This window comes from Hyperolius riggenbachi, chromosome 11 (genome assembly GCF_040937935.1).
Source record: "Hyperolius riggenbachi isolate aHypRig1 chromosome 11, aHypRig1.pri, whole genome shotgun sequence".
NCBI classification, from domain to species: domain Eukaryota; kingdom Metazoa; phylum Chordata; class Amphibia; order Anura; family Hyperoliidae; genus Hyperolius; species Hyperolius riggenbachi.
This window is the reverse complement of record NC_090656.1, coordinates 120,540,489-120,565,517: the sequence shown is the minus strand read 5'-3', so window position 1 is coordinate 120,565,517 and position 25,029 is coordinate 120,540,489. Positions and strand designations below refer to the sequence as shown.

The 25,029-nt window shown below is 42.8% G+C and overlaps 5 protein-coding genes across 5 annotated transcripts; 4 read left to right on the top strand and 1 right to left on the bottom strand.

The window, feature by feature from the left end:
* Positions 1 to 681: 681 nt before the first annotated feature.
* Positions 682 to 2,841, top strand: LOC137537867 (uncharacterized; the record flags this gene model as incomplete). Its single annotated transcript, XM_068259815.1, has 2 exons — positions 682 to 2,585; positions 2,775 to 2,841. Coding segments are annotated over 2 exons (1,971 nt in total), but the record flags the coding sequence as incomplete, so codon positions are not given.
* A 27-nt stretch (positions 2,842 to 2,868) lies between these two features.
* LOC137537866 (uncharacterized) lies at positions 2,869 to 5,488 on the bottom strand. The gene is made up of 3 exons (XM_068259814.1): positions 5,457 to 5,488; positions 2,916 to 5,409; positions 2,869 to 2,874 (listed from the first exon to the last, which is right to left on the bottom strand). The coding sequence occupies exons 1-3, from the start codon at positions 5,486 to 5,488 to the stop codon at positions 2,869 to 2,871; spliced, it is 2,532 nt and encodes an 843-aa protein (XP_068115915.1).
* A 20-nt stretch (positions 5,489 to 5,508) lies between these two features.
* LOC137537865 (uncharacterized) lies at positions 5,509 to 6,554 on the top strand (the record flags this gene model as incomplete). The annotated part of the gene is made up of 2 exons (XM_068259813.1): positions 5,509 to 6,336; positions 6,411 to 6,554. Coding segments are annotated over 2 exons (972 nt in total), but the record flags the coding sequence as incomplete, so codon positions are not given.
* A 3,370-nt stretch (positions 6,555 to 9,924) lies between these two features.
* Positions 9,925 to 11,159, top strand: LOC137537864 (uncharacterized; the record flags this gene model as incomplete). Its single annotated transcript, XM_068259812.1, has 2 exons — positions 9,925 to 10,779; positions 10,893 to 11,159. Coding segments are annotated over 2 exons (1,122 nt in total), but the record flags the coding sequence as incomplete, so codon positions are not given.
* Positions 11,160 to 23,967: 12,808 nt separating this feature from the next.
* Positions 23,968 to 25,007, top strand: LOC137537861 (uncharacterized; the record flags this gene model as incomplete). The annotated part of the gene is made up of 2 exons (XM_068259811.1): positions 23,968 to 24,660; positions 24,852 to 25,007. Coding segments are annotated over 2 exons (849 nt in total), but the record flags the coding sequence as incomplete, so codon positions are not given.
* Positions 25,008 to 25,029: the final 22 nt, after the last annotated feature.

Below are 25,029 nucleotides of genomic sequence, written 5' to 3'. Positions count from 1 at the left end.
ACGTCCACATCAACTCCCACATCAACTAATTCGCCATCTACCCGAGTTACCTCCATTCCATCCTCAACACTATTGTCATCATCAACTCCCACATCAACTACTTCTCGATCTACCCAATTGACCTCCACACCTTCTTCAACTCTTTTGACTCCCACATCAACTACATCTACTAGAATAACATCTACACCTTCCTCAACATTATTGACATCAGCAACAATTCCCACATCAACTACTTATCTCTCTACCCGAGTAACTCCATCCTCAACGCCCTTGACATCAACATCAAGTTCTCGATCTACCCGAGTAACCTCTACACCTTCCTCAACGCCATTGTCATCATCAACTCCCACATCAGCTACTTCTCGATCTACCCGATTGACCTCCACACCTTCTTCAACTCTTTTGACGTCCACATCAACTCCCACATCAACTAATTCGCCATCTACCCGAGTTACCTCCATTAAATCCTCAACACCATTGTCATCATCAACTCCCACATCAACTACTTCTCGATCTACCCGATTGACCTCCACATCTTCTTCAACTCTTTTGACATCAACATCAACTCCCACATCAACGAATTCTCCATCTACCCGAGTAACCTCCACACCTTCCTCAACGCTATTGACATCAACATCAATTTCCACTTCAACTACTTCTCGATCTACCAGAATAACATCTACTCCTTCCTCAACTCTGTTAACATCAACATTAACTCCTACATCAACTACTTTTCGATCTACCCGATTGACCTCCACACCTTCTTCAACTCTTTTGACATCAGCATCAACTTCCACATCAACTACCACATCAACTACATCTACTAGAATAACCTCTACACCATGCTCAACATTATTGACATCAACAATTCCCACATCAACTACTTCTCTCTCTACCGGAGTAACATCCACTCCATCCTCAACGCCATTGTCATCATCAACTCCCACATCTACTACTGCTCGATCTACCCGATTGACCTCCACACCTTCCTCAACTCTTTTGACATCAACATTAACTCCCACATTAACTACATCTACTAGAATAACCTCTACACCCTCCTCAACATTATTGACATCAACAACAATTCCCACATCAACTACTTCTCTCTCTACCCGAGTAACATCCACTCCTTCCTCAACGAAATTGTCATCATCATCTCCCACATCAACTACATCTCGATCTACCCGAGAAACCTCCACACCTTCCTCAACGCCATTGCCATCAATATCAAGTTCTCGATCTACCCGAGTAACCTCCACACCTTCCTCAACGCCAATGACATCATCAACTCCCACGTCAACTACTTCTCGATCTACCCGATTGACCTCTTTACCTTCTTCAACTCTTTTGATATCAACATCAACTCCCACATCAACTAATTCTCCATCTACCCGAGTAACATCCACTCCATCCTCAACACAATTGTCATCAACATCAATTCCCACATCAACTACTTCTCGATCTACCAGAATAACATCTACTCCTTCCTCAACTCTGTTAACATCAACATTAACTCCTACATCAACTACTTTTCGATCTACCCGATTGACCTCCACACCTTCTTCAACTCTTTTGACATCAAAATCAACTTCAACATCAACTACATCTACTAGAATAACCTCTACACCCTCCTCAACATTATTGACATCAACAACAATTCCCACATCAACTACTTCTCTCTCTACCCGATTAACATCCACTCCATCTTCAACGCCATTGTCATCAACTACCACATCAACTACTTCTCGATCTACCCGATTAACCTCCACACCTTCTTCAACTCTTTTGACGTCAACATCACCTCCCACATCAACTAATACTCCATCTACCCGAGTAACCTCCACACCTTCCTCAACGCTATTGACATCAACATCAATTTCCTCTTCAACTACTTCTCGATCTACCAGAATAACATCTACTCCTTCCTCAACTCTGTTAACATCAACATTAACTCCTACATCAACTACTTTTCGATCTACCCGATTGACCTCCACACCTTCTTCAACTCTTTTGACATCAAAATCAACTTCAACATCAACTACATCTACTAGAATAACCTCTACACCGTCCTCAACATTATTGACATCAACAACCATTCCCACATCAACTACTTCTCTCTCTACCCGATTAACATCCACTCCATCCTCAACGCCCTTGACATCAACATCAAGTTCTCGATCTACCCGAGTAACCTCCACATCTTCCTCAATGCCATTGCCATCATCAACTACCACAGCAACTACTTCTCGATCTACCCGATTGACCTCCACACCTTCTTCAACTCTTTTGATATCAACATCAACTCCAACATCAACTAATTCTCCCTCTACCCGAGTAACCTCCACATCTTCCTCAACACCATTGTCTTTATCAACTCCCACATCAACTACTTCTCGATCTACCCGATTGACCTCTTTACCTTCTTCAACTCTTTTGACGTCAACATCCCCTCCCACATCAACTAATTCTCCATCTACCCGAGTAACATCCACTCCATCCTCAACACCATTGTCATCAACATCAATTCCCACATCAACTACTTCTCGATCTACCCGATTAACATCCACTCCATCCTCAACGCCATTGTCATCAACTACCACATCAACTACTTTCCGATCTTCCCGATTAACCTCCACAACTTCTTCAACTCTTTTGACGTCAACATTACCCCCCACATCAACTAATTCTCCATCTACCCGAGTAACCTCCCCACCTTCCTCAACGCTATTGACATCAACATCAATTTCCTCTTCAACTACTTCTCGATCTACCAGAATAACATCTACTCCTTCCTCAACTCTGTTAACATCAACATTAACTCCTACATCAACTACTTTTCGATCTACCCGATTGACCTCCACACCTTCTTCAACTCTTTTGACATCAAAATCAACTTCAACATCAACTACATCTACTAGAATAACCTCTACACCGTCCTCAACATTATTGACATCAACAACAATTCCCACATCAACTACTTCTCGATCTACCAGAATAACATCTACTCCTTCCTCAACTCTGTTAACATCAACATTAACTCCTACATCAACTACTTTTCGATCTACCCGATTGACCTCCACACCTTCTTCAACTCTTTTGACATCAAAATCAACTTCAACATCAACTACATCTACTAGAATAACCTCTACACCCTCCTCAACATTATTGACATCAACAACAATTCCCACATCAACTACTTCTCGATCTACCCGATTAACATCCACTCCATCTTCAACGCCATTGTCATCAACTACCACATCAACTACTTCTCGATCTACCCGATTAACCTCCACACCTTCTTCAACTCTTTTGACGTCAACATCACCTCCCACATCAACTAATACTCCATCTACCCGAGTAACCTCCACACCTTCCTCAACGCTATTGACATCAACATCAATTTCCTCTTCAACTACTTCTCGATCTACCAGAATAACATCTACTCCTTCCTCAACTCTGTTAACATCAACATTAACTCCTACATCAACTACTTTTCGATCTACCCGATTGACCTCCACACCTTCTTCAACTCTTTTGACATCAAAATCAACTTCAACATCAACTACATCTACTAGAATAACCTCTACACCGTCCTCAACATTATTGACATCAACAACCATTCCCACATCAACTACTTCTCTCTCTACCCGATTAACATCCACTCCATCCTCAACGCCCTTGACATCAACATCAAGTTCTCGATCTACCCGAGTAACCTCCACATCTTCCTCAATGCCATTGCCATCATCAACTACCACAGCAACTACTTCTCGATCTACCCGATTGACCTCCACACCTTCTTCAACTCTTTTGATATCAACATCAACTCCAACATCAACTAATTCTCCCTCTACCCGAGTAACCTCCACATCTTCCTCAACACCATTGTCTTTATCAACTCCCACATCAACTACTTCTCGATCTACCCGATTGACCTCTTTACCTTCTTCAACTCTTTTGACGTCAACATCCCCTCCCACATCAACTAATTCTCCATCTAGCCGAGTAACATCCACTCCATCCTCAACACCATTGTCATCAACATCAATTCCCACATCAACTACTTCTCGATCTACCCGATTAACATCCACTCCATCCTCAACGCCATTGTCATCAACTACCACATCAACTACTTTTCGATCTTCCCGATTAACCTCCACAACTTCTTCAACTCTTTTGACGTCAACATTACCCCCCACATCAACTAATTCTCCATCTACCCGAGTAACCTCCCCACCTTCCTCAACGCTATTGACATCAACATCAATTTCCGGATCAACTACTTCTCGATCTACCAGAACAACATCTACTCCTTCCTCAACTCTGTTAACATCAACATTAACTCCTACATCAACTACTTTTCGATCTACCCGATTGACCTCCACACCTTCTTCAACTCTTTTGACATCAGCATCAACTTCCACATCAACTACCACATCAACTACATCTACTAGAATAACCTCTACACCCTGCTCAACATTATTGACATCAACAATTCCCACATCAACTACTTCTCTCTCTACCGGAGTAACATCCACTCCGTCCTCAACGCCATTGTCATCATCAACTCCCACATCTACTACTGCTCGATCTACGCGATTGACCTCCACACCTTCCTCAACTCTTTTGACATCAACATTAACTCCCACATCAACTACATCTACTAGAATAACCTCTACACCCTCCTCAACATTATTGACATCAACAACATTTCCCACATCAACTACTTCTCTCTCTACCCGAGTAACATCCACTCCTTCCTCACAGCCATTGTCATCATCATCTCCCACATCAACTACATCTCGATCTACCCGAGAAACCTCCACACCTTCCTCAACGCCATTGACATCAATATCAAGTTCTCGATCTACCCGAGTAACCTCCACACCTTCCTCAACGCCAGTGACATCATCAACTCCCATATCAACTACTTCTCGATCTACCCGATTGACCTCTTTACCTTCTTCAACTCTTTTGACGTCAACATCCCCTCCCACATCAACTAATTCTCCATCTACCCGAGTAACATCCACTCCATCCTCAACACAATTGTCATCAACATCAATTCCCACATCAACTACTTCTCGATCTACCAGAATAACATCTACTCCTTCCTCAACTCTGTTAACATCAACATTAACTCCTACATCAACTACTTTTCGATCTACCCGATTGACCTCCACACCTTCTTCAACTCTTTTGACATCTAAATTAACTTCAACATCAACTACATCTACTAGAATAACCTCTACACCGTCCTCAACATTATTGACATCAACAACAATTCCCACATCAACTACTTCTCGATCTACCCGATTAACATCCACTCCATCCTCAACGCCATTGTCATCAACTATCACATCAACTACTTCTCGATCTACCCGATTGACCTCTTTACCTTCTTCAACTCTTTTGACGTCAACATCCCCTCCCACATCAACTAATTCTCCATCTACCCGAGTAACATCCACTCCATCCTCAACACCATTGTTATCAACATCAATTCCCACATCAACTACTTCTCGATCTACCAGAATAACATCTACTCCTTCCTCAACTCTGTTAACATCAACATTAACTCCTACATCAACTACTTTTCGATCTACCCGATTGACCTCCACACCTTCTTCAACTCTTTTGACATCAAAATCAACTTCAACATCAACTACATCTACTAGAATAACCTCTACACCCTCCTCAACATTATTGACATCAACAACAATTCCCACATCAACTACTTCTCGATCTACCCGATTAACATCCACTCCATCCTCAACGCCATTGTCATCAACTACCACATCAACTACTTCTCGATCTACCCGATTAACCTCCACACCTTCTTCAACTCTTTTGACGTCAACATCACCTCCCACATCAACTAATTCTCCATCTACCCGAGTAACATCCACTCCATCCTCAACACCATTGTCATCAACATCAATTCCCACATCAACTACTTCTCGGTCTACCAGAATAACATATACTCCTTCCTCAACTCTGTTAACATCAACATTAACTCCTACATCAACTACTTTTCGATCTACCCGATTGACCTCCACACCTTCTTCAACTCTTTTGACATCAAAATCAACTTCAACATCAACTACATCTACTAGAATAACCTCTACACCCTCCTCAACATTATTGACATCAACAACAATTCCCACATCAACTACTTCTCGATCTACCCGATTAACATCCACTCCATCCTCAACGCCATTGTCATCAACTACCACATCAACTACTTCTCAAACTACCCGATTAACCTCCACACCTTCTTCAACTCTTTTGACATCAACATCACCTCCCACATCAACTAATTCTCCATCTACCCGAGTAACATCCACTCCATCCTCAACACCATTGTCATCAACATCAATTCCCACATCAACTACTTCTCGGTCTACCAGAATAACATCTACTCCTTCCTCAACTCTGTTAACATCAACATTAACTCCTACATCAACTACTTTTCGATCTACTCGATTGACCTCCACACCTTCTTCAACTCTTTTGACATCAAAATCAACTTCAACATCAACTACATCTACTAGAATAACCTCTACACCCTCCTCAACATTATTGACATCAACAACAATTCCCACATCAACTACTTCTCGATCTACCCGATTAACATCCACTCCATCCTCAACGCCATTGTCATCAACTACCACATCAGCTACTTCTCGATCTACCCGATTAACCTCCACACCTTCTTCAACTCTTTTGACGTCAACATCACCTCCCACATCAACTAATTCTCCATCTACCCGAGTAACATCCACTCCATCCTCAACACCATTGTCATCAACATCAATTCGCACATCAACTACTTCTCGGTCTCCCAGAATAACATCTACTCCTTCCTCAACTCTGTTAACATCAACATTAACTCCTACATCAACTACTTTTCGATCTACCCGATTGACCTCCACACCTTCTTCAACTCTTTTGACATCAAAATCAACTTCAACATCAACTACATCTACTAGAATAACCTCTACACCCTCCTCAACATTATTGACATCAACAACAATTCCCACATCAACTACTTCTCGATCTACCCGATTAACATCCACTCCATCCTCAACGCCATTGTCATCAACTACCACATCAACTACTTCTCGATCTACCCGAATAACCTCCAAACCTTCTTCAACTCTTTTGACGTCAACATCACCTCCCACATCAACTAATTCTCCATCTACCCGAGTAACATCCACTCCATCCTCAACACCATTGTCATCAACATCAATTCCCACATCAACTACTTCTCGGTCTACCAGAATAACATCTACTCCTTCCTCAACTCTGTTAACATCAACATTAACTCCTACATCAACTACTTTTCGATCTTCCCGATTGACCTCCACACCTTCTTCAACTCTTTTGACATCAAAATCAACTTCAACATCAACTACATCTACTAGAATAACCTCTACACCCTCCTCAACATTATTGACATCAACAACAATTCCCACATCAACTACTTCTCGATCTACCCGATTAACATCCACTCCATCCTCAACGCCATTGTCATCAACTACCACATCAACTACTTCTCGATCTACCCGAATAACCTCCAAACCTTCTTCAACTCTTTTGACGTCAACATCACCTCCCACATCAACTAATTCTCCATCTACCCGAGTAACATCCACTCCATCCTCAACACCATTGTCATCAACATCAATTCCCACATCAACTACTTCTCGGTCTACCAGAATAACATCTACTCCTTCCTCAACTCTGTTAACATCAACATTAACTCCTACATCAACTACTTTTCGATCTTCCCGATTGACCTCCACACCTTCTTCAACTCTTTTGACATCAAAATCAACTTCAACATCAACTACATCTACTAGAATAACCTCTACACCCTCCTCAACATTATTGACATCAACAACAATTCCCACATCAACTACTTCTCGATCTACCCGATTAACATCCACTCCATCCTCAACGCCATTGTCATCAACTACCACATCAACTACTTTTCGATCTACCCGATTAACCTCCACAACTTCTTCAACTCTTTTGACGTCAACATTACCCCCCACATCAACTAATTCTCCATCTACCCGAGTTACCTCCACATCTTCCTCAACGCCCTTGACATCAACATCAAGTTCTCGATCTACCCGAGTAACCTCCACATCTTCCTCAATGCCATTGTCATCATCAACTACCACAGCAACTACTTCTCGATCTACCCGATTGACCTCCACACCTTCTTCAACTCTTTTGATATCAACATCAACTCCCACAACAACTAATTCTCCCTCTACCCGAGTAACCTCCACATCTTCCTCAACGCCCTTGACATCAACATCAAGTTCTCGATCTACCCGAGTAACCTCCACACCTTCCTCAACGCCATTGTCTTCATCAACTACCACATCAACTACTTCTCGATCTACCCGATTAACCTCCACACCTTCTTCAACTCTTTTGACGTCAACATTACGTCCCACATCAACTAATTCTCCATCTACCCGAGTAACCTCCCCACCTTCCTCAACGCTATTGACATCAACATCAATTTCCGGATCAACTACTTCTCGATCTACCAGAATAACATCTACTTCTTCCTCAACTCTGTTAACATCAACATTAACTCCTACATCAACTACTTTTCGATCTACCCGATTGACCTCCACACCTTCTTCAACTCTTTTGACATCAGCATCAACTTCCACATCAACTACCACATCAACTACATCTACTAGAATAACCTCTACACCCTGCTCAACATTATTGACATCAACAATTCCCACATCAACTACTTCTCTGTCTACCGGAGTAACATCCACTCCATCCTCAACGCCATTGTCATCATCAAATCCCACATCTACTACTACTCGATCTACCCGATTGACCTCCACACCTTCCTCAACTCTTTTGACATCAACATTAACTCCCACTTCAACTACATCTACTAGAATAACCTCTACACCCTCCTCAACATTATTGACATCAACAATTATTCCCACATCAACTACTTCTCTCTCTACCCGAGTAACATCCACTCCTTCCTCAACGCCATTGTCATCATCATCTCCCACATCAACTACATCTCGAACTACCCGAGAAACCTCCACACCTTCCTCAACGCCATTGACATCAATATCAAGTTCTCGATCTACCCGAGTAACCTCTACACCTTCCTCAATGCCAGTGACATCATCAACTCCCACATCAACTGCTTCTCGATCTACCCGATTCACCTCTTTACCTTCTTCAACTCTTTTGACGTCAACATCCCCTCACATATCAACTAATTCTCCATCTACCCGAGTAACATCCACTCCATCCTCAACACCATTGTCATCAACATCAATTCCCACATCAACTACTTCTCGATCTACCAGAATAACATCTACTCCTTCCTCAACTCTGTTAACATCAACATTAACTCCTACATCAACTACTTTTCGATCTACCCGATTGACCTCCACACCTTCTTCAACTCTTTTGACATCAAAATCAACTTCAACATCAACTACATCTACTAGAATAACCTCTACACCCTCCTCAACATTATTGACATCAACAACAATTCCCACATCAACTACTTCTCGATCTACCCGATTAACATCCACTCCATCCTCAACGCCATTTTCATCAACTACCACATCAACTACTTCTCGATCTACCCGATTGACCTCTTTACCTTCTTCAACTCTTTTGACGTCAACATCACCTCCCACATCAACTAATTCTCCATCTACCCGAGTAACATCCACTCCATCCTCAACACCATTGTCATCAACATCAATTCCCACATCAACTACTTCTCGATCTACCAGAATAACATCTACTCCTTCCTCAACTCTGTTAACATCAACATTAACTCCTACATCAACTACTTTTCGATCTACCCGATTGACCTCCACACCTTCTTCAACTCGTTTGACATCAAAATCAACTTCAACATCAACTACATCTACTAGAATAACCTCTACACCCTCCTCAACATTATTGACATCAACAACAATTCCCACATCAACTCCTTCTCGATCTACCCGATTAACATCCACTCCATCCTCAACGCCATTGTCATCAACTACCACATCAACTACTTCTCGATCTACCCGATTAACCTCCACACCTTCTTCAACTCTTTTGACGTTAACATCACCTCCCACATCAACTAATTCTCCATCTACCCGAGTAATCTTCACACCTTCCTCAACGCTATTGACGTCAACATCAATTTCCTCTTCAACTACTTCTCGATCTACCAGAATAACATCTACTCCTTTCTCAACTCTTTTAACATCAACATTAACTCCTACATCAACTACTTTTCGATCTACCCGATTGACCTCCACACCTTCTTCAACTCTTTTGACTTCACCATCAACTTCAACATCAACTACATCTACTAAAATAACCTCTACACCCTCCTCAACATTATTGACATCAACAAAAATCCCCACATCAACTACTTCTCTCTCTTCCAGAGTTACCTCCATTCCATCCTCAACACCACTGTCATCATCAACTCCCACATCAACTTCTTCTCGATCTACCCGATTGACCTCCACACCTTCTTCAACTCTTTTGACATCAACATCAGCTCTTACATCAACTAATTCTCCATTTACCCAAGTAACATCCACTCCATCCTCAACGCCATTGTCATCAACATCAAGTTCACGATCTACCCGAGTAACCTCCACAACTTCTTCAACGCCATTGTCATCAACAACTCCCACATCAACTACTTCTCGATCTACCAGAATAACATCTACTCCTTCCTCAACTCTGTTAAAATCAACATTAACTCCTACATCAACTACTTCTCGATCTACCCGATTGACCTCCACACCTTCCTCAACTCTTTTGACATCAATATTAACTCCCACATCAACTACATCTACTAGAATAACCTCTACACCCTCCTCAACATTATTGACATCAACAACAATTCCCACGTCAACTACTTCTCTCTCTACCCGATTAACATCCACTCCATCCTCAACGACCTTGACATCAACATCAAGTTCTCGATCTACACGAGTAACCTCCTCACCTTCCTCAACGCCATTGTCATCATCAACTCCCACAGCAACTACTTCTCGATCTACCCGATTGACCTCCACACCTTCTTCAACTCTTTTGACATCAACATCAACTCCCACATCTACTAATTCTCCCTCTACCCGAGTAACCTCCACATCTTCCTCAACGCCCTTGACATCAACATCAAGTTCTCGATCTACCCGAGTAACCTCCACACCTTCCTCAACTCCATTGTCATCATCAACTACCACATCAACTACTTCTCGATCTACCCGATTAACCTCCACACCTTCTTCAACTCTTTTGACGTCAACATTACCTCCCACATCAACTTATTCTCCATCTACCCGAGTAACCTCCATACCTTCCTCAACGCTATTGACATCAACAACAACTCGCACATCTACTACTTCTCTCTCTACCAGTGTAACCTCCACACCTTCCTCAACGCCATTGACATCAACAACAAATCCCACATCAACTACTTCTCCCTCTACCCAAATAACCTCCACACCTTCTTCAATGCCTTTGACATCAACATCAAGTTCTCGATCTACCCGAATAACCACCACACCCTCCTCGACGCCATTGTCATCATCAACTACCACATCAACTACTTTTCGATCTACCCGATTAACCTCCACAACTTCTTCAACTCTTTTGACGTCAACATTACCTCCCACATCAACTAATTCTCCATCTACCCGAGTAACCTCCCCACCTTCCTCAACGCTATTGACATCAACATCAATTTCCGGATCAACTACTTCTCGATCTACCAGAATAACATCTACTCCTTCCTCAACTCTGTTAACATCAACAGTAACTCCTACATCAACTACTTTTCGATCTACCCGATTGACCTCCACACCTTCTTCAACTCCTTTGACATCAGCATCAACTTCCACATTAACTAGCACATCAAGTACATCTACTAGAATAACCTCTACACCCTGCTCAACATTATTGACATCAACAATTCCCACATCAACTACTTCTCTCTCTACCGGAGTAACATCCACTCCATCCTCAACGCCATTGTCATCATCAACTCCCACATCAACTACTTCCCGATCTACCCGATTGACCTCCACACCTTCCTCAACTCTTTTGACATCAATATTAACTCCCACATCAACTAAATCTACTAGAATAACCTCTACACCCTCCTCAACATTATTGACATCAACAACAATTCCCACATCAACTACTTCTCTCTCTACCCGAGTAACATCCACTTCATCCTCAACGCCATTGTCATCATCAACTCCCACATCAACTACTTCTCGATCTACCCGAGAAACCTCCACACCTTCCTCAAGGCCATTGACATCAACATCAAGTTCTCGATCTACCCGAGTAACCTCCACACCTTCCTCAACGCCATTGTCATCAACAACTCCCACATCAGCTACTTCTCGATCTACCCGATTGACCTCCACACCTTCTTCAACTCTTTTGACATCACCATCAACTTCAACATCAATTACATCTATTAGAATAACCTCTACACCCTCCTCAACATTATTGACATCAACAATTCCCACATCAACTACTTCTCTCTCTACCCGATTAACATCCACTCCATCCTCAACGACCTTGACATCAACATCAAGTTCTCGATCTACCCGAGTAACCTCCACACCTTCCTCAACGCCATTGTCAACATCAACTCCCACATCAGCTACTTCTCGATCTACCCGATTGACCTCCACACTTTCTTCAACTCTTTTAACGTCCACATCAACTCCCACATCAACTAATTCGCCATCTACCCGAGTTACCTCCATTCCATCCTCAACACTATTGTCATCATCAACTCCCACATCAACTACTTCTCGATCTACCCGATTGACCTCCACACCTTCTTCAACTCTTTTGATGAAAACATCATCTCCCACATCAACGAATTCTCCATCTACCCGAGTAACCTCCTCACCTTCCCCAACACTATTGACATCAACATCAATTTCCACTTCAACTACTTCTCGATCTACCAGAATAACATCTACTCCTTCCTCAACTCTGTTAACATCAACATTAACTCCTACATCAACTACTTTTCGATCTACCCGATTGACCTCCACACCTTCTTCAACTCTTTTGACATCACCATCAACTTCAACATCAACTACATCTACTAGAATAACCTCTACACCCTCCTCAACATTATTGACATCAACAACAATTCCCACATCAACTACTTCTCTCTCTACCCGATTAACATCCACTCCATCCTCAACGCCCTTGACATCAACATCAAGTTCTCGATCTACCCGAGTAACCTCCACACCTTCCTCAACGCCATTGTCATCATCAACTACCACAGCAACTAGTTCGCGATCTACCCGATTGACCTCCACACCTTCTTCAACTCTTTTGACATCAACTCCCACATCAACTAACTCTCCATCTACCCGAGTAACCTCCACACCTTCCTCAACGCCTTTGACATCAACATATAGTTCTCGATCTACCCGAGTAACCTCCACACCTTCTTCAACGCTATTGTCATCATCAACTACCACATTAACTACTTCTCGATCTACCCGATTGACCTCCACACCTTCCTCAACTCTTTTGACATCAACATCAACTCCCACATCAACTATATCTACTAGAATAACATCTACACCTTCCTCAACATTATTGACATCAGCAACAATTCCCACATCAGCTACTTCTCTCTCTACCCGAGTAACATCCACTCCATCCTCAACGCCATTGTCATCATCAACTCCCACATCAACTACTTCTCGATCTACCCGATTGACCTCCACACCTTCCTCAACTCTTTTGACATCAATATTAACTCCCACATCAACTACATCTACTAGAATAACCTCTACACCCTCCTCAACATTATTGACATCAACAACAATTCCCACATCAACTACTTCTCTCTCTACCCGAGTAACATCCACTCCATCCTCAACGCCATTGTCATCATCAACTCCCACATCAACTACTTCTCGATCTACCCGAGAAACCTCCACACCTTCCTCAACGCCATTGACATCAACATCAAGTTCTCGATCTACCCGAGTAACCTCCACACCTTCCTCAACGCCATTGTCATCAACAACTCCCACATCCGCTACTTCTCGATCTACCCGATTGACCTCCACACCTTCTTCAACTCTTTTGACATCAACATCAACTCACACATCAACTACATCTACTAGAATACCATCTACACCTTCCTCAACATTATTGACATCAACAACAATTCCCACATCAACTACTTCTCTCTCTACCCGAGTAACATCCACTCCATCCTCAACGCCATTGTCATCATCATCTCCCACATCAACTACTTCTCGATCTACCCGAGAAACCTCCACACCTTCCTCAACGCCATTGACATCAACATCAAGTTCTCGATCTACCCGAGTAACCTCCACACCTTCCTCAACGCCATTGTCATCAACAACTCCCACATCCGCTACTTCTCGATCTACCCGATTGACCTCCACACCTTCTTCAACTCTTTTGACATCACCATCAACTTCAACATCAATTACATCTACTAGAATAACCTCTACACCCTCCTCAACATTATTGACATCAACAACAATATCCACATCAACTACTTCTCTCTCTACCCGATTAACATCCACTCCATCCTCAACGACCTTGACATCAACATCAAGTTCCCGATCTACCAGAGTAACCTCCACACCTTCCTCAATGCCATTGTCATCATCAACTCCCACATCAGCTACTTCTCGATCTACCCGATTGACCTCCACACCTTCTTCAACTCTTTTAACGTCCACATCAATTCCCACATCAACTAATTCGCCATCTACCCGAGTTACCTCCATTCCATCCTCAACACTATTGTCATCATCAACTCCCACATCAACTACTTCTCGATCTACCCGATTGACCTCCACACCTTCTTCAACTCTTTTGATGTCAACATCATCTCCCACATCAACGAATTCTCCATCTACCCGAGTAACCTCCACACCTTCCTCAACACTATTGACATCAACATCAATTTCAACTTCAACTACTTCTCGATCTACCAGAATAACATCTACTCCTTCCTCAACTCTGTTAACATCAACATTAACTCCTACATCAACTACTTTTCGATCTACCCGATTGACCTCCACACCTTCTTCAACTCTTTTGACATCACCATCAACTTCAACATTAACTACATCTACTAGAATAACCTCTACACCCTCCTCAACATTATTGACATCAACAACAATTCCCACATCAACTACTTCTCTCTCTACCCGATTAAAATCCACTCCATCCTCAACGCCCTTGACATCAACATCAAGTTCTCGATCTACCCGAGTAACCTCCACACCTTCCTCAACGCCATTGTCATCATCAACTACCACAGCAACTACTTCGCGATCTACCCGATTGACCTCCACACCTTCCTCAACTCTTTTGACAACAATATTAACTCCCACATCAACTACATCTACTAGAATAACCTCTACACCCTCCTCAACATTATTGACATCAACAACAATTCCCACATCAACTACTTCTCTCTCTACCCGAGTAACATCCACTCCATCCTCAACGCCATTGTCATCATCAACTCCCACATCAACTACTTCGCGATCTACCCGATTGACCTCCACACCTTCTTCAACGCTTTTGACATCAACATCAACTCCAACATCCAGTAACTCTCCATCTACTCGAGTAACCTCCACACCTTCCTCAACGCCTTTGACATCAACATATAGTTCTCGATCTACCCAAGTAACCTCCACACCTTCTTCAACGCTATTGTCATCATCAAATACCACATTAACTTCTTCTCGATCTACCCAATTGACCTCCACACCTTCCTCAACTCTTTTGACATCAACATCAACTCCCACATCAACTATATCTACTAGAATAACATCTACACCTTCCTCAACATTATTGACATCAGCAACAATTCCCACATCAGCTACTTCTCTCTCTACCCGAGTAACATCCACTCCATCCTCAACGCTATTGTCATCATCAACTCCCACATCAACTACTTCTCGATCTACCCGATTGACCTCCACACCTTCCTCAACTCTTTTGACATCAACATCAACTCCCACATCAACTATATCTACTAGAATAACATCTACACCTTCCTCAACATTATTGACATCAGCAACAATTCCCACATCAAGTACTTCTCTCTCTACCCGAGTAACATCCACTCCATCCTCAACGCCATTGTCATCATCAACTCCCACATCAACTACTTTTCGATCTACCCGAGAAACCTCCACACCTTCCTCAACGCCATTGACATCAACATCAAGTTCTCGATCTACCCGAGTAACCTCCACACCTTCCTCAACGCCATTGTCATCAACAACTCCCACATCGGCTACTTCTCGATCTACCCGATTGACCTCCACACCTTCTTCAACTCTTTTGACATCACCATCAACTTCAACATCAATTACATCTACTAGAATAACCTCTACACCCTCCTCAACATTATTGGCATCAACAACAATTCCCACATCAGCTTCTTCTCTCTCTACCCGATTAACATCCACTCCATCCTCAACAACCTTGACATCAACATCAAGTTCTCGATCTACCCGAGTAACCTCCACACCTTCCTCAACGCCATTGTCATCATCATCTCCCACATCAGCTACTTCTCGATCTACCCGATTGACCTCCACACCTTCTTCAACTCTTTTAACGTCCACATCAACTCCCACATCAACTAATTCGCCATCTACCCGAGTTACCTCCATTCCATCCTCAACACCATTGTCATCATCAACTCCCACATCAACTACTTCTCGATCTACCCGATTGACCTCCACACCTTCTTCAACTCTTTTGATGAAAACATCATCTCCCACATCAACTAATTCGCCATCTACCCGAGTTACCTCCATTCCATCCTCAACACCATTTTCATCATCAACTCCCACATCAACTACTTCTCCATCTATCCGAGTAACCTCCACACCTTCCTCAACACTATTGACATCAACATCAATTTCCACTTCAACTACTTCTCGATCTACCAGAATAACATCTACTCCTTCCTCAACTCTTTTAACATCATCATTAACTCCTACATCAACTACTTTTCGATCTACCCGATTAAACTCCACACCTTCTTCAACTCTTTTGACATCACCATCAACTTCAACATCAATTACATCTACTAGAATAACCTCTACACTCTCCTCAACATTATTGACATCAACAACAATTCCCACATCAACTACTTCTCTCTCTACCCTAATAACATCCACTCCATCCTCAACGACCTTGACATCAACATCAAGTTCTCGATCTACCCGAGTAACCTCCACACCTTCCTCAACGCCATTGTCATCATCATCTCCCACATCAGCTACTTCTCGATCTACCCGATTGACCTCCACACCTTCTTCAACTCTTTTGACATCAACATCAACTCACACATCAACTACATCTACTAGAATACCATCTACACCTTCCTCAACATTATTGACATCAGCAACAATTCCCACATCAGCTACTTCTCTCTCTACCCGAGTAACATCCACTCCATCCTCAACACCATTGTCATCATCAACTCCCACATCAACTACTTCTCGATCTACCCGATTGACCTCCACACCTTCCTCAACTCTTTTGACATCAATAATAACTCCCACATCAACTACATCTACTAGAATAACCGCTACACCCTCCTCAACATTATTGACATCAACAACAATTCCCACATCAGCTACTTCTCTCTCTACCCGAGTAACATCCACTCCATCCTCAACGCCATTGTCATCATCATCTCCCACATCAACTACTTCTCGATCTACCCGAGAAACCTCCACACCTTCCTCAACGCCATTGACATCAACATCAAGTTCTCGATCTACCCGAGTAACCTCCACACCTTCCTCAACGCCATTGTCATCAACAACTCCCACATCCGCTACTTCTCGATCTACCCGATTGACCTCCACACCTTCTTCAACTCTTTTGACATCACCATCAACTTCAACATCAATTACATCTACTAGAATAATCTCTACACCCTCCTCAACATTATTGACATCAACAACAATATCCACATCAACTACTTCTCTCTCTACCCGATTAACATCCACTCCATCCTCAACGACCTTGACATCAACATCAAGTTCCCGATCTACCCGAGTAACCTCCACACCTTCCTCAACGCCATTGTCATCATCAACTCCCACATCAGCTACTTCTCGATCTACCCGATTGACCTCCACACCTTCTTCAACTCTTTTAACGTCCACATCAACTCCCACATCAACTAATTCGCCATCTACCCGAGTTACCTCCATTCCATCCTCAACACTATTGTCATCATCAACTCCTACATCAACTACTTCTCGATCTACCCGATTGACCTCCACACCTTCTTCAACTCTTTTGATGTCAACATCATCTCCCACATCAACGAATTCTCCATCTACCCGAGTAACCTCCACACCTTCCTCAACACTATTGACATCAACATCAATTTCCACTTCAACTACTTCTCGATCTACCAGAATAACATCTACTCCTTCCTCAACTCTGTTAACATCAACATTAACTCCTACATCAACCACTTTTCGATCTACCCAATTGACCTCCACACCTTCTTCAACTCTTTTGACATCACCATCAACTTCAACATCAACTACATCTACTAAAATAACCTCTACACCCTCCTCAACATTATTGACATCAACAACAATTCCTACATCAACTACTTTTCTCTCTACCCGATTAACATCCACTCCATCCTCAACGCCCTTGACATCAACATCAAGTTCTCGATCTACCCGAGTAACCTCCACACCTTCCTCAACACCATTGTCCTCATCAACTACCACAGCAACTACTTCGCGATCTACCCGATTGACCTCCACACCTTCTTCAACGCTTTTGACATCAACATCAACTCCAACATCCACTAACTCTCCATCTACTCGAGTAACCTCCACACCTTCCTCAACGCCTTTGACATCAACATATAGTTCTCGATCTACCCGAGTAACCTCCACAACTTCTTCAACGCTATTGTCATCATCAAATACCACATTAACTTCTTCTCGATCTACCCGATTGACCTCCACACCTTCCTCAACTCTTTTGACATCAACATCAACTCCCACATCAACTATATCTACTAGAATAACATCTACACCTTCCTCAACATTATTGACATCAGCAACAATTCCCACATCAGCTACTTCTCTCTCTACCCGAGTAACATCCACTCCATCCTCAACGCTATTGTCATCATCAACTCCCACATCAACTACTTCTCGATCTACCCGATTGACCTCCACACCTTCCTCAACTCTTTTGACATCAACATCAACTCCCACATCAACTATATCTACTAGAATAACATCTACACCTTCCTCAACATTATTGACATCAGCAACAATTCCCACATCAAGTACTTTTCTCTCTACCCGAGTAACATCCACTCCATCCTCAACGCCATTGTCATCATCAACTCCCACATCAACTACTTCTCGATCTACCCGAGAAACCTCCACACCTTCCTCAACGCCATTGACATCAACATCAAGTTCTCGATCTACCCGAGTAACCTCCACACCTTCCTCAACGCCATTGTCATCATCATCTCCCACATCAGCTACTTCTCGATCTACCCGATTGACCTCCACACCTTCTTCAACTCTTTTAACGTCCACATCAACTCCCACATCAACTAATTCGCCATCTACCCGAGCTACCTCCATTCCATCCTCAACACCATTGTCATCATCAACTCCCACATCAACTACTTCTCGATCTACCCGATTGACCTCCACACCTTCTTCAACTCCTTTGATGTCAACATCATCTCCCACATCAACGAATTCTTCATCTACCCGAGTAACCTCCACACCTTCCTCAACACTATTGACAGCAACATCAATTTCCACTTCAACTACTTCTCTCTCTACCCGATTAACATCCACTCTATCCTCAACGCCCTTGACATCAACATATAGTTCTCGATCTACCCGAGTAACCTCCACACCTTCTTCAACGCTATTGTCATCATCAACTACCACATCAACTACTTCTCGATCTACCCAATTGACTTCCACACCTTCCTCAACTCTTTTGACATCAACATCAACTCACACATCAACTACATCTACTAGAATAACCTCTACACCCTCCTCAACATTATTGACATCAACAACAATTCCCACATCAACTACTTCTCTCTCTACCCGAGTAACATCCACTCCATCCTCAACGCCATTGTCATCATTAACTCCCACATCAACTACTTCTCGATCTACCCGATTGACCTCCACACCTTCCTCAACTCTTTTGACATCAATATTAACTCCCACATCAACTACCTCTACTAGAATAATCTCTACACCCTCCTCAACATTATTGACATCAACAACAATTCCCACATCAACTACTTCTCTCTCTACCCGAGTAACATCCACTCCATTCTCAACACCATTGTCATCATCAACTCCCACATCAACTACTTCTCGATCTACCCGAGAAACCTCCACACCTTCCTCAACACCATTGACATCAACATCAAGTTCTCGATCTACCCGAGTAACCTCCACACCTTCTTCAACTCTTTTGACATCACCATCAACTACATCTACTAGAATAACCTCTACACCCTCCTCAACATTATTGACATCAACAACAATTCCCACATCAACTACTTCTCTCTCTACCCGATTAACATCCACTCCATCCTCAACGCCCTTGACATCAGCATCAAGTTCTCGATCTACCAGAGTAACCTCCACACCTTCCTTAACGCCATTGTCATCATCAACTCCCACATCAGCTACTTCTCGATCTACCCGATTGACCTCCACACCTTCTTCAACTCTTTTGACGTCCACATCAACTCCCACATCAACTAATTTGCCATCTACCCGAGTTACCTCCATTCCATCCTCAACGCCATTGTCATCATCAACTCCCACATCAGCTACTTCTCAATCTACCCGATTGACCTCCACACCTTCTTCAACTTTTTTGACGTCCACATCAACTCCCACATCAACTAATTCGCCATCTACCCGAGTTACCTCCATTCTATCCTCAACACCATTGTCATCATCAACTCCCACATCAACTACTTCTCGATCTACCCGATTGACCTCCACACCTTCTTCAACTCTTTTGACGTCAACATCAACTCCCACATCAACGAATTCTCCATCTACCCGAGTAACCTCCACACCTTCCTCAACGCCTGTGACATCAACATATAGTTCTCAATCTACCCGAGTAACCTCCACACCTTCCTCAACGCTATTGTCATCATCAACTACCACATCAACTACTTCTCGATCTACCCGATTGACCTCTACACCTTCCTCAACTCTTTTGACATCAACATTAACTCCCACATCAACTACATCTACTAGAATAGCATCTACACCTTCCTCAACATTATTGACATCAGCAACAATTCCCACATCAACTACTTCTCTCTCTACCCGAGTAACATCCACTCCATCCTCAACTCTGTTAACATCAACATTAACTCCTACATCAACTACTTTTCAATCTACCCGATTGACCTCCACACCTTCTTCAACTCTTTTGACATCAACATCAACTTCAACATCAACTACATCTACTAGAATAACCTCTACACCCTCCTCAACATTATTGACATCAACAACAATTCCCACATCAACTACTTCTCTCTCTACCCGATTAACATCCACTCCATCCTCAACGCCCTTGACATCAACATCAAGTTCTCGATCTACCCAAGTGACCTCCACACCTTCTTCAACTCTTTTGACATCAACTCCCACATCAACGAATTCTCCATCTACCCGAGTAACCTCCACACCTTCCTCAACGCTATTGACTTCAACATCAATTTCCACTTCAACGACTTCTCGATCTACCAGAATAACATCTACTCCTTTCTCAACTCTGTTAACATCAACATTAACTCCTACATCAACTACTTTTCGATCTACCCGGTTGTCCTCCACACCTTCTTCAACTCTTTTGACATCACCATCAACATCAACTACATCTACTAGAATAATCTCTACACCCACCTCAACATTATTGACATCAACAACAATTCCCACATCAACTACTTCTCTCTCTACCCGATTAACATCCACTCCATCCTCAACGCCCTTGACATCAACATCAAGTTCTCGATCTACCCGAGTAACCTCCACACCTTCCTTAACGCCATTGTCATCATCAACTCCCACATCAGCTACTTCTCAATCTACCCGATTGACCTCCACACCTTCTTCAACTTTTTTGACGTCCACATCAACTCCCACATCAATTAATTCGCCATCTACCCGAGTTACCTCCATTCCATCCTCAACACTATTGTCATCATCAACTCCCACATCAACTACTTCTCGATCTACCCGATTGACCTCCACACCTTCTTCAACTCTTTTGACGTCAACATCAACTCCCACATCAACGAATTCTCCATCTACCCGAGTAACCTCCACACCTTCCTCAACGCCTTTGACATCAACATATAGTTCTCAATCTACCCGAGTAACCTCCACACCTTCCTCAACGCTATTGTCATCATCAACTACCACATCAACTACTTCTCGATCTACCCGATTGACCTCCACACCTTCCTCAACTCTTTTGACATCAACATTAACTCCCACATCAACTACATCTACTAGAATAACATCTACACCTTCCTCAACATTATTGACATCAGCAACAATTCCCACATCAACTACTTCTCTCTCTACCCGAGTAACATCCACTCCATCCTCAACTCTGTTAACATCAACATTAACTCCTACATCAACTACTTTTCAATCTACCCGATTGACCTCCACACCTTCTTCAACTCTTTTGACATCAACATCAACTTCAACATCAACTACATCTACTAGAATAACCTCTACACCCTCCTCAACATTATTGACATCAACAACAATTCCCACATCAACTACTTCTCTCTCTACCCAATTAACATCCACTCCATCCTCAACGCCCTTGACATCAACATCAAGTTCTCGATCTACCCGAGTGACCTCCACACCTTCTTCAACTCTTTTGACATCAACATCAACTTCAACATCAACTACATCTACTAGAATAACCTCTACACCCTCCTCAACATTATTGACATCAACAACAATTCCCACATCAACTACTTCTCTCTCTACCCAATTAACATCCACTCCATCCTCAACGCCCTTGACATCAGCATCAAGTTCTCGATCTACCCGAGTAACCTCCACACCTTCCTTAACGCTATTGTCATCATCAACTCCCACATCAGCTACTTCTCGATCTACCCGAGTGACCTCCACACCTTCTTCAACTCTTTTGACGTCCACATCAACTCCCACATCAACTAATTTGCCATCTACCCGAGTTACCTCCATTCCATCCTCAACGCCATTGTCATCATCAACTCCCACATCAGCTACTTCTCAATCTACCCGATTGACCTCCACACCTTCTTCAACTTTTTTGACGTCCACATCAACTCCCACATCAACTAATTCGCCATCTACCCGAGTTACCTCCATTCTATCCTCAACACCATTGTCATCATCAACTCCCACATCAACTACTTCTCGATCTACCCGATTGACCTCCACACCTTCTTCAACTCTTTTGACGTCAACATCAACTCCCACATCAACGAATTCTCCATCTACCCGAGTAACCTCCACACCTTCCTCAACGCCTGTGACATCAACATATAGTTCTCAATCTACCCGAGTAACCTCCACACCTTCCTCAACGCTATTGTCATCATCAACTACCACATCAACTACTTCTCGATCTACCCGATTGACCTCTACACCTTCCTCAACTCTTTTGACATCAACATTAACTCCCACATCAACTACATCTACTAGAATAGCATCTACACCTTCCTCAACATTATTGACATCAGCAACAATTCCCACATCAACTACTTCTCTCTCTACCCGAGTAACATCCACTCCATCCTCAACTCTGTTAACATCAACATTAACTCCTACATCAACTACTTTTCAATCTACCCGATTGACCTCCACACCTTCTTCAACTCTTTTGACATCAACATCAACTTCAACATCAACTACATCTACTAGAATAACCTCTACACCCTCCTCAACATTATTGACATCAACAACAATTCCCACATCAACTACTTCTCTCTCTACCCGATTAACATCCACTCCATCCTCAACGCCCTTGACATCAACATCAAGTTCTCGATCTACCCAAGTGACCTCCACACCTTCTTCAACTCTTTTGACATCAACTCCCACATCAACGAATTCTCCGTCTACCCGAGTAACCTCCACACCTTCCTCAACGCTATTGACTTCAACATCAATTTCCACTTCAACTACTTCTCGATCTACCAGAATAACATCTACTCCTTTCTCAACTCTGTTAACATCAACATTAACTCCTACATCAACTACTTTTCGATCTACCCGGTTGTCCTCCACACCTTCTTCAACTCTTTTGACATCACCATCAACTTCAACATCAACTACATCTACTAGAATAATCTCTACACCCACCTCAACATTATTGACATCAACAACAATTCCCACATCAACTACTTCTCTCTCTACCCGATTAACATCCACTCCATCCTCAACGCCCTTGACATCAACATCAAGTTCTCGATCTACCCGAGTAACCTCCACACCTTCCTTAACGCCATTGTCATCATCAACTCCCACATCAGCTACTTCTCAATCTACCCGATTGACCTCCACACCTTCTTCAACTTTTTTGACGTCCACATCAACTCCCACATCAACGAATTCTCCATCTACCCGAGTAACCTCCACACCTTCCTCAACGCCTTTGACATCAACATATAGTTCTCAATCTACCCGAGTAACCTCCACACCTTCCTCAACGCTATTGTCATCATCAACTACCACATCAGCTACTTCTCAATCTACCCGATTGACCTCTACACCTTCCTCAACTCTTTTGACATCAACATTAACTCCCACATCAACTACATCTACTAGAATAACATCTACACCTTCCTCA